Source organism: Centroberyx affinis, unplaced genomic scaffold (genome assembly GCF_046629955.1).
Source record: "Centroberyx affinis isolate AG114_WGS23_722 - 3 ecotype Tasmania unplaced genomic scaffold, CSIRO-AGI_Caff_v1 ptg001791l_1, whole genome shotgun sequence".
NCBI classification, from domain to species: Eukaryota; Metazoa; Chordata; class Actinopteri; order Beryciformes; family Berycidae; genus Centroberyx; species Centroberyx affinis.
In genome coordinates this window covers 86,224-98,275 of record NW_027280181.1, presented here as the reverse complement: position 1 = coordinate 98,275, position 12,052 = coordinate 86,224, and the positions used below count along the sequence as shown (strand labels likewise).

At 40.5% G+C, this 12,052-nt stretch overlaps 1 protein-coding gene across 1 annotated transcript in view; it reads right to left on the bottom strand.

Annotated features, from left to right (window-relative positions):
- Positions 1-3,388: 3,388 nt before the first annotated feature.
- Positions 3,389-12,052, bottom strand: part of arid2 (AT-rich interactive domain 2) — a 46,216-nt gene continuing 37,552 nt past the window's right edge. The window contains exons 16-21 of the mRNA XM_071529454.1: positions 10,759-10,901; positions 9,595-9,733; positions 8,713-8,795; positions 6,691-6,814; positions 5,982-6,073; positions 3,389-3,516 (exon numbers count right to left, since the gene is read on the bottom strand). Coding sequence (XP_071385555.1) covers positions 3,405-3,516; positions 5,982-6,073; positions 6,691-6,814; positions 8,713-8,795; positions 9,595-9,733; positions 10,759-10,901 — 693 coding nt within the window. The 3' untranslated portion in view covers positions 3,389-3,404. The remainder of the gene's footprint in view (positions 3,517-5,981; positions 6,074-6,690; positions 6,815-8,712; positions 8,796-9,594; positions 9,734-10,758; positions 10,902-12,052) is intronic.

Sequence of the window (12,052 nt, the reverse complement as noted above, 5' to 3'; positions counted from 1 at the left end):
AAAGACACATACAAAGTTTATTGTCTATTTTAGTCTAATCTTGGTCTTGAATTGGACTCGATTTGCTCTGGTCTTAGCCTTGATTTGGTCTCGACCCCCTTTGGACCCGGTCTTGCACTTCCCTCCTCGATTCAAGGGAAGACAACAACCAGAAGAAAGCGTTTTACCTGGAAAACCACAGCGATGAGTGCTCTGCAGCAAAGATGGAGACTAAATTTAAAAAATGAGGATCTCAGATTGTCGCTTTGAGCACCAATCGAACGTGAAAGAAGGAAGTTCCCACTATTCTGAGATTAAGCACCAAATTTGTTTTAGGGACTGTGGGAAGTGGAGCGCTAACAAACTCATTAACAATTCAATTTTGTCGGAGGGAACGAGCCAAAAGGAAAGCGTCCAGCAGTTAAATAGAACAAAAGGATTAGCTCGCCAGCAAATGGAGCTTGTTAGGTTATCAGACAGGCCGGCCGCTTGAAGTCGAACTACCAACCATGAAAATTGAGTCCTGGACTTGAATATTAAAACACTGGCATCAGGTCAGAGTTTCCATATTTAGCACAGAAGCCGAGCTGAATCTGGGAAAACACTCATCCTGAGCCCCGTTTTCTCCATATTTAAAGGATAAATTCAGTGATTTTGTTCCTATATAATGAGTCTCTTCCACCCCTGTAGAACTTAGACCCACAGACAGTATTGGCTCCAGACTCAGCTGTCGGTTTTGTCAAAATATCTCCAAAAAAACGTTTGTGTCTCCACTCCACAGACTCGAGAGGAAACAGACTCAGTTCCTCCGTTACGCAACTTTCACTGATCAGGAAATCACAGAACTATTTTTCTCTGCTGCAGCACAGATCGATGTGGGGTGGAAGGCGGAGTTCTAGACTAGTTCTGGACGGTCAGGTCAGATCGTAAACAGTAGAGTTCAGTAGAAGCCGCTGCTTTCCGGGCCACGGAGAGAAATACGGCGGTCGCTCTCCAGATCGTTTTCACAGACTGGATTTACTGGAGATATTCTGACAAACAGTTTGGACTCATTGTTGCAGCAAGAGGCAGCAGAGCTCGCTGCTTCAACTGACAGCCGACTGGAGACAATACTGTCTGTGGGTCCAAGTTAGCGCTGAACAATCAGGAAAAAAAACTTTGAAATTGCAAAATTAACTTCTGCAGTTTCCAAATCGAAGAAGCTGCAATTAAGAGAGGAGAAATGGATTTCTGAACAAGGTGTTTTAGAGCTGCAGGTAATCTTTGGTCCATGAATCAAGTAGAATATTGGTGAAAACCTTCAAATCAGACTCAAACTCACTAAATCCTCCACACTGACATCCATTTTTTTTTTTTACGAAATGACTTTACTTTAAACAATTTTAAAGTTCTAAAAAGGAAAATCTTGTGATGATATGAATCACAGCTTAAATCTCAATTGCAATATTCTGCCAAATAATCGCAAGTAGATTTTTTTGTTAATATATTTCAGCTCTAGTGCAAGTACTACAGGTATGTTAACAGACAAATTATATATCGATCCAAAAAAAATCACCAAACTTATCCTTTAAATCGATTTCACTCGCGCCGATGGGGAAAAAGGAGAGGAAAAAAAAAGAAGGGAAAGTGAAGAAAAAGAGCATAAAAACAAGAGCAAAATGTTCAGTCTTTTATTTAAAAACTATAAACAGTCACCAAAGTAAATAAAGCCAATCTCTAACAGACTGTTAGGTCTATGTATAGTCGCACATCCTACTGACACCGCAGAAATGAGGATGGTTGGGTTCGCCCCGGTCAGATGCTAATACGACAGGCAGTCATAAATGTTACACAACACACTGTAGAGAGGACAGTCTGAGGACGTGAGCCGGAATGTGGCATGGTATTAAGAATGAAAAAATAGTACAATAAAACTCCACACTATATTAAGATAGAAAAAAGTAGTGAAGAAAATATCATACCTGCACGTAAAGCAAAGAACACAGGAGAAAACCTGTATAAAAACTCCATGTATTTAAACCAATTTACAAATACAAAAAAATTTTGGTACGCGCACCGTGCCCGTACAATGACAAAACGCTTACAGTGGATACATGTTACTGGTGTGTGTGTGTGTGTGTGTGGGAGGGGAGGGGAGGGGGGAGGAGGAGGGGTGTGTGAGAGGGAGGGAGAGAGAGGAAGAAGGGGGGAGAGAATACCTTCAATATTTTTTTTTTTCTTCTACAAAATGACATGAGATATATTATTCCATACTCTTTCAGCCAGCAAAATGAGTTCTACAAGGTATTATAATACAAAAAATGTCACAGTTCCACAAAAAACTGTTTTTTTCCCCCGAACCCTAAGCTTTACAGCATCAGTACCTTTGCAGAATTATTTACAGGTTTTTAAGTACATTCATCCACTGCTGAGTATAGAATCACATTAGATACAAGTGACCAGGGATCATAAAAAAAAGCAAAAAATAACAAACAAAAAAAGAAAAAAAAAAACAAACAAAAAAAAAAAAAACATACTACTGTATTCAATCCTACCAAAGTAATGCTTCTATTTACTCCACAGAGCAAAGTTTCTCCAGTGGCTGCATCGGCATGAAAGAGGATCTTCTTTATATATATTCACAAGATATTTACAAGATTCTTTTTCATTAATTGTAATGGTATTCATTTCAATAATAAATAAGTGAAAATATATTGACTCAAGTAAGAAAAACCAAGCTACCAAGTTCTAACGAAAAAACAAAACAAAACAAAATAAAAAACAAAACAAAAAAAAAATAATAATTTTGCGCCAGTCCCCAGCTAAGTCCTCCTCCCCCTCCCTCCTCTTCAGCCGTGTCGGACATCTTGCCCCTCTCGCCCTACAGTAGCCCCGCCCACTCCCCCCCCCCCGACCCCCCCACCCCCCACCCCCACCCCCACCCGTGCTCTTCAGTCGACCGCCACTCGCTCCCGACACACACATCAGTTCACGGGACTAAGAAAAAGAAAAACAAAAAACGCAATGTGCTCGTTTATTTTGGGGTTCGGTTGGTGGAGTCCCTCAGGGAAGCAGTCTCAGAGAGCTCCCCCTGGTGGGCAGCTGGTGGAAGACCCCCGTGGCAGTTTGTTGTGTGGGTGGGGCTGAGGGTGGGGTGGGGTGGGGTGGGGGGCGAGGGGCAGCGGGGCGAGCACAGGTAGGATGAGAGGAGGAGGAGGAGGAAGAGGAGGAGGGGGGGTGTGGCAGCGCGGCAGAGGGAGGAGCTTCGTTCCGGTTCGCCGCCCTCTGCTCCCCTGCAGACCCACCGCCGGGTTTCACCTCTTCTCAGGAGACGAGGAGGAGGAGGAGGAGGAGGAGGGCGAGGGGGGGTGGGGTGAGGTGAGGTGAGGTGAGGTGAGGTTGGGGGGGGGGGGGGGGGGGCGGAGAGGTTTGTTGTCCTTTTGGCCTCAAGCCTGCAGCGAGCGCGTCAGTTCATAAAGGCATTTGGCGAGCGTGGTGGAAACCTCCATGTTACTTATCGCCAGCACAGAGAGGTGCGTCTCATGCCTCTTCACCAACCTGGAGAGAGACAACACAGAGAGAGACAAGTCAATACAAGCTGAGCTCCGCCATGTTCTCCAAAAAACTAGAGATGTTCCGATACCATTTTTTTGTTCCCGATACCGATTCCGATACCTGAACTTGCGTATCGGCCGATACCGAGTACTGATCCGATACCAGTGTGTTAAAAAAAAATATATATTATTATTATTTTTTAACAGCTGTATACTACTAACCCTGTATGGATGTGATATAATTGCTATCATTGTTGTATGGCCTGGCTCAGGTTAAACTCTTTGTAAAACATGAACAAATACATACAGAGAATGAATGCCATAGAACTTTATTATCTAGTCTGACAGTCAGTCATAACTGAAAAAGAACATGAATAAATAAATCTAGGAATAAATAACAGTGCAGTGCAGCCACAATTTAGTAAAATAAAAGACATTTAAAATTTAAAATAGTACAGTAACAGTATAAATTTAATATATAAGTATAGATTTCCGGGAAAATGGCCGTTTTATCCGGGTGAAACTACTTTAAAGTTGATTTTTTTCGGGGCTAATAAATTACGTGATATTGGATCGGTGTGTAGACTCACGTACTCGCCGATATCCGATCCAGCATTTTAGGCTGTATCAGAGACATTTCTGATACTGGTATCGGAACAACTCTACAAAATCTAGGGCTGGGTATCGCCACGGATTTCCCGAATCGATTCGATTCCGATTTGATTCCATTCAATATCGATTCGGTTACAGATATTTCAGTTACAATACCAATTTTGCTTGGATATGAAAGAGATTCTCAGAGAACTAATGTAAACTGTAAATTGTACAAGGAACCCTCTAACCTGGTGCATTATTAACAATATTGATGTTTACATTTAGAATTGACCCCAAAGCAGTTACATTAATATACTTTTTATTTAACATGACCAACACACTACAGCAGTCAACACAATATAGTGCAAGTTGTGCAACTCTCCAGACAGACAGTCAGTGAGAGTGAGCAGATAAGAGCTTTCTTTAGTGCAGGGTAGCTTCAAGCTTCAAGCATCCACGGGAAAAGGCATATATTAAAAGATCAATCTCAGGATTTTATGAATCGATATCGAATCATTCAAATGAAGATCTATTTGAATCAGAAAATCGATTTTTTAAACCCAGCCCTACAAAAAAACACTGAAAACTTTATTCAAACGTCCTTGACAGCCAACATCAAAACCATGAGGCAACAAGGACAGACTCTGTACAGCCTCAGTCGTTCCTACACATTTTCAATTAAAAAATTCCAGACTTTTTCCAGACCTTGATTTGTTTTGAAGGTTTTGTCTGGTGTTCAGTATGATTTACGCAGACAGACATCTTGCCCCTGCTAACTAGGTCATATCACTGTATAGATGAAGATTGTTCTTCACAGAGACAAATATCAGAATATGTGAGATGATTGGCAGGGTTCCTACACAGTTTACATTATAAAATTCCATATTTTTCCCAGACCCTATGTTCTTGACCGGATTTGATTTTGGTGGGTATTTGATATAATGCATGCTGACAGCGGCTGGGTAATAAGAGCGTCCCTCTATCTGAACATTATTCTTCACATCAACAAAAACTGTGGACTCAAAGTGGCTCTACAACAACATAAAAGCTAGAATTATGTGAGTATCGGACCTGAACCGCAACATTTTCCATACTTTTTTTCAAATTCCCAAACTATTCAAGACCTGGAAATGATGAAATTCATTTTTAATACTTTCCCAGACCTGCGTAGGAACCCTGTTATCAAGTAAAAATACCAAAATTTGCTGGTTGCAGCTTCACAAATGCTAAGATTTGCTGCTTTTCTCTGTTTCATATTGTTATAAAATGAATACTTTGGGGGGTTTTTTTTGGCTGCTGATCAGACTAAGTAAGATATCTGAAGAATCACTTTGGGTTCTGGGAACTTGTGACGGGCATTTGTCTTCATTTTTGACATTTTATAGACTAAATGATGAATCGAAAAAAAATAATCGATAATGAAAATACTCGTTAGTTGCAGCCCTTCAGACAGTTTCGTAGATAATGTGTGTTTCCAATAGTACACATACAAAATAGGAGATTGTTTTCTCATATGTGACTCACTCAGAAATGGAGTAGAGAGGGAAATAGAAGAGAAGAGAGTGTGAAAATCTGCAGCGATGGTGTGAAGATTCAAAGTTCAAGTAAAAGGAAGTAAATGTTGTTATTGTGAAAATGAACACAATAACACATTCCCTTCCTTATATTAAGTAGATTCTACTCAATAAAAACAGACATGATTTGTAGAAAGTGATTTGTGCTGTGAGAGGAGAAAAGTGTCTGATGCCCAACTGACCGACCTGAACTTATCTCCCGATGGAAAAATGAGTTTGATATCAACTTGAGTAGCAGGAATAATTCAGAAAAAACACCCAGAACCAGCAGAAAGGTGAACCGACACAGGGGGAAACTTACTTGCGACCACAGTCAGAGTGCTTGGCGATGTTCTTTAACGTTAAGGCAGCAGTTAGTCGTATGTGTTTGGTCATTGGTCCCTCTTTCTCATCCTAAGGGAGGAAAAAAAACAGAAAAATTATATTTGTGGATTCCTTTAGAATTATCATTATACATTTTGGGTAATTTTAGATCTTCGGAGATCCAGGTTTGGTTCCAGGATCAGTTCCAGTAGGTGCAGTTGAAGGATGGCTCATATTTCGATATTTATATCATAATATATCACTTTTAAAATTCCAGACTTTGTCCAGACCTGAATTTCTTGATTTGACTTTAAGATTTTGGAGTTCAATATGATTTATGCCGATAGAGGTCTTGCCCCTCCTAACTATCAGAATGTGAGATGACAAGGGCCTAAAACCACAGAAGACGTGCGGTTCAGAACAATGCAACAATATTTTCCCAGACGTTTTTGAGCGATTTCCAACCTTATCAAAACCTGGAAATTACCAAATTCTTTTTCCATGAATTTCCAGGCAACTCAGACCTGAGTAGAAACCCTGAAGTGAAGGAAACACTGGGATTTAAAAGCCAGGGATTTAAAAGCTTTAAGAGCAGCTTATGTACACCTTGGCCGACCCACAGCCTTCTGTTTCATACGAAAGGAGTGTGTGTGTGTGTGTGTGTGTGTGTGTGTGTGTGTGTGTGTGTGTGTGTGTGTTGTACTCACAGTGAAGTCCCTGAAGACCAGGTTTCGAGAGCCTCTGCGTAGGGCCATGAGAGCTGCGCTCGGATGATTGACGATTGCTTTCTGTGCTCGCGGTGCCGGAGTGCTGCTCGCCACTGGGGGAGTCCTGCAGCAAAACACACACACACACACACACACACACACACACAGAGACACACACACACACACACACACACACACACACAGGGAACGGGTCAGGACTTCACATCAGCAAGCGTTTCAGCATGTGTATGTGTAATTATGTACACAAAATACAGCTTGATCATGCAAAATTCAGACACAGATTTTGCTTTCAAGGCAAAAGGGCATCTGAGGCCGGATTCACAAAACCCTCTTAAGAAAAAAAAATCTTCTCAAGTGCCTTTTTTTTTCTTAACTTTAGTCTTAAGAAAAAAAAGCTATTATCAAAAACAGTTCTTATATATTTTCTTAACTTTCTTCTTATGTTTCTTCCTAAGAAAACACTTAGGAATAAATGGTATTCTTGGAATAAAAGTTCTCAAATTTGTTCTTGATTTTTTTCTTAACTTTAAGACGGCCCTTCACCTGTCTTAAAACTCCTACAGTGAAAAGGTAAGCCTCTAATATCATATATTTAAACACATTTTAGACAAGTAGGTTATAGTTCAAAGTCTTCATAGGTTCCCCTACACCTAACATTAAGATGAACATTTATTGTAAAGCTTTATTTGGTGTAGGGCCAGGTAGGCCTCTGTCTCATGTCTGTTGAAAATAAGCTGCAAATTTTACAGTTACAACAGCAACCAATGTTTAAATCTTTGCTCTAGTTGCTCTAAATAGGTTTTTCCCCAATTGTTTTGTAGATGGAAGCACTTCGGGTTGCCTCCTAGCCTTGTCTCCTAGCCTCCTAGCCTTGTCTCCTAGCCTCCTAGCCTCGTCTCCTAGCCTCAATGTCAGTAAGCCTAAAGTTTATTAACCAGAATTAATTCAGGCCCTATTTTGAGAAGTTCTGAAGTTGGAAAATTAAAGAAATTCGTAAGAAATGAGACTGTTACTAAGAAAATATTGAAGAATTGCACTTAAGAGCCTTCTTAAGAACTTCCTAAAATTTCCTCTTATGTCATTTCTTAAGATCTATCTTAAGAACACATTGGTGAATCCGGCCCCTGGTCTTTGTAGGTTGTTAGACAAAGGAGCATCTATTGTCAAAACTAAAACACACACTTTGTTAAAAAGGGGTATCTGGTAGAGCTGGGCGATATACTGATATAATACCAATATCGTAATATCAGACTAGAGATCCTCTGGGATTTCAGTTATCGTAATATTGTGATAAAGCTTAAATATTGTGATATTTGATTTTGTCAACATCGCCCAGCCCTAGTATCTAGAGCAGAGTAGAATTATTTGGCATATTATAAAACTCCAAGATGTATTGACGCACCACTGAAAAACTGAAATGTGTAGTCACTGCCATTTCCCCACAGTCCCTCACCAGAGAAATCACCACTTTTTTACCAGCTGTTGAGATTTTGCTCAAATATCTACCTAGACACTGGACTTCACTTCACTGAAATCAACCAATCAGAGCTAGAGAAGAGAAGGGGAGTGGAGGCCCAGAACAGCCAGAAACAGATTCACAACAAATTTCTGGATGGATGAGGAACACTTCAATATAAATTACAAGTATTTCACACTTTTTACAGAGGAAGAAAAATGAGAAGTGCACAAACCGGTAAAATGTGGTGTTTCAGACAGCAATCATAAAGCATTCATGTCCAGATTTATATGTAGTAATGGCTCAATAGTCCAAAATTCACATACAGATTATGCTTTAAAAGGCAAAAGGGGAATCTGGTCTTTGCAGCATTTTGTACAAAGCTGCACGATCTAGCTATAATTAAAAAAAACTACCGCCAGTAGAACCAAACAACACTGTGGTTAAAATGTGTTTTGAGTGCACTAACTGGTCAAATTTAGCGTTTCAGAGAGTAATCACACACTCTTCATATGAAGACGAATACAGAAAGCTGGTTTACGTACTGGGAAGCATTCTGATTGGGGCTTTGCGCCTGCTCCTCTAGTTTCAGTCCAGCCAGCAAGGCGTCTCGAGAACAGTGCTTATCCTGGAAGACAGAGAGGAGAAGTTTCACATGAATCTTCCACATCCAATTGACATTTTTGTATTCTTTATTTTGGGATAACAGGGATTTAAATTACAAGAGACATACATTAATACAGCAGAGATATTGATAAGCAGAGGTTTTACACACATGTACAATTTTCCTTTCCTTCCCGAAATCCTTCTAAATGTTTTTATTTATTACAACAATTGTAGGTTTCTAGAACTCTGTACAAGCTGAGAAAGGCAGGTGTGTCTATATAGAGTTGGGAGAGGTTTCGACAAATCAAATATGGGGAGAGACAAAAGAGGGAGGTAGGAGACCAGAAAAAAACAATGATAAGTTTTGTTAATAAAAACAAAAACAGATTATTCATTTGTCACCTCCACAAAATCTGTCCGTAAGGGCCGCACATAAGAGACCCATTTCGACCAGAATTTAATAAATGTATTTTTTTGTAGACGGAGTGAAAAAGTAATTTCTTCCAGTAGATATATTTCATTTACCAAGTCTATCCACTCCTGTATTGTGGCAGCAACCAACGTCTGGTAAGAGCTTTTTACAAGCATATATCAAAACGCCAAATAAGTACTCATCGGACCGTCTATACTCAAAATCAATCTTTCCTAAATACAGTGTGCAAAAATGCAAAGATAATTCGGTACAGAATATGTTTTTTAATGCTGGACATTCCCAAAATATATGCCAGTGGTTGGCCTCCCGACACCAATTGACATTTTGTTGTGGTAAACGTTGATGCCGTTATGCTGGTACTGTAGATAGAGATAAAAATGCCGCTTGCCTGTAGATGGGTGATGAAGGACAGTCTCTGCCGGGGGAAGGGTTCACACCCCTCCCACTGACACTGGCCTCCGTACACGTCTTTCCCTCCGTGCTGCGTCGCCGCGTGGTAAAACACCTGAGACGGCGTTTCAAACCACCTGCAGGAGGACAAAACACCGACCAATCAGAAACAGCTCTGTGTGACCCAAGGAGCGGTCAGATACTCGACTCATCTCTGGGATGAAGTCGCTCTTTGTCATGTTCAAGTGGAGAGAAACAGTTTATTTATTCGATCATTCATGTTCCGCCACCACAGGGTATCTGCAGGTTTCAGAAAGACAAATTTACCTGGTTTTGTAGAACTTTTGCTACCTGGAATTTAATATTTAAGACCAATTCAAAAACCAAAACAAAGAAACCTGTCAAAACCAGCTGAATTCAAACTGAACACTGCTAATCAAAGATCTGAAACTATAAAAGGGCAGAATAAGAAAATGGACAACATTAATTCTTAAGGGACATGAAGCCCAGTTGTGTTTAGTAAAGCAGATACAATGGAGAAAAAATAAAAACATGTTTTGCATATTGTACTACTAACCCCATTCTGTAGTATTCTAACATGCTGTGTAAAGAAAGATAAAAATTAGACCTACTAACTATTTAAGACATGTTACCACTTTCTAAGGCCTAACCTTAAGTCAACTTTGCTCGAGTTCCAAGTCAAGTCAGAACAAATCAAGAGTCCAGTATCAATTTAATATCTTAAAGAAAACTAAATATCTAGGACTTTTCAATGCAATATGGTTTTAATAGGATAAAAACTTGGTAAGAGCATCATGAGTTTTGATTTCTATAATCAGTTTCAACTTCAATAAATTCAATCATTCCATACAAATTCAGAAAACAGAATTTAAATTCAGTCGTCTGCTGGAACAAATCTCATCACTTTCAATCTAAGTCATTTACACAAACACAAGATCTCAAGTCAAGACTTTAGAAACCTTTTCAAGTCATCAGAGTACAAGTCAGAGTCAAGTAAAGTCTCAAGTCTTCTCTTCATGCATCAAGTCAAGTGTCAAGCTATTCAAACTGTGACTTGAGGCCAAGTCATGTGACTCCAGTCCCCACCTCTGGCCTGCAGATGCCCTGTGTGAGTTTTTAGTTCAGGAGAGTTGAATCTCACCGTTTACAGGACTGCCACAGACACTTGAAGTTCTGCCCTGCTTTCCTGGTTTGCTCTGGCGGAGCGGCGGGGGTTTGCTGTGCGGGGCGGTGCGGGCTGCCGCCGGGCTGGGACACCGGGGGCGGGGAGGGGGTCACGGTCGGCTGCGGGACAGACGAGACATTAGAAAACCAATTAAAAAAAACATCAAATGCAGACCATCAAGTGAAGCAACTCAATCCATAACAAACATATCCACCGTTTGAAAATACCGACACTAGAATCACTCGTGTTTTGAAATGTTGACTGAATTTCAGGTGGCAATTTGTTTTCCCAAAAATGTTTATATAGGGCTTTGAAATAAAACACTTCAATAGTGTTTTAAGGGACTCAAGGATGTGTCTATAATATTCTTCTTACAAAGCCTCTCAACTGAACTAACTATTCATGTGACAAAACGGTAAAGTAGCAACTTCATGATCATGATTTTTGGAATAACGCCGCTCCGAAAAAGCTTGTTACTCCAACTTGGAAGAGTTCAAGTGTTTAAATCCTTGGGACAGCTACACCAAGATGCAGATTATAACGTCAATTGTTGAGGCACTGCTTGTCATTATAGACTGATATTATCTTTTCCTGAAAATCTGTAGGAGCAAGGCAACCTTCTGCACTTCCTGAAAAATTCCCAGAAGTCCGACTTGTAATTTCCACTAGGAGGCCGATGTGAACAGCTTTCCCCCAGTTGGCAGCTCCTACTTAACGGTGAATCAGATACGATTTGAACGCAGCATTAGAAAGGTCTTGTTAGCTGAGAAGTAACCGGAGCCTCTCTGCTGGCAGAGGTTGTTCTCTCAGCTGTCTGCTGTCGGAGGCGGGTATCGGCGAGAGCCACATGGTCTTAACTGGCCTCACCTTCTTAACCTCCACATGAACTCATCAGATCCGTGTGTCGACCCAAACATCGACCACACTGTGCCAGCCAATCCCTGCGTGTGTTTCATCAAATCACGCTGGGGCTTTTCTTCTTTCAGCCACGGCTCTTTTACTTATCAATAAGAGGGATTTGATACAACTATCCTGTGTGTGGAAGTTTGACTTCAGAGCTGAAACTAACGATTATTTTCATTAATCTATCCATTATTTTTCAGATTAATCAAGCAATCATTTAGTCTATAAAATGTCAAAATAATGAGAAATGTCCATTGCGTCCTGGTGGTTCAGTGGTCTGGGGTGCGGGTCATGTGACCGCGACATCACAAGTTACTCCCCCCCAGTCTTTCCTGTCTCTCTCTACTCTGAACTATCTAATAAAGGG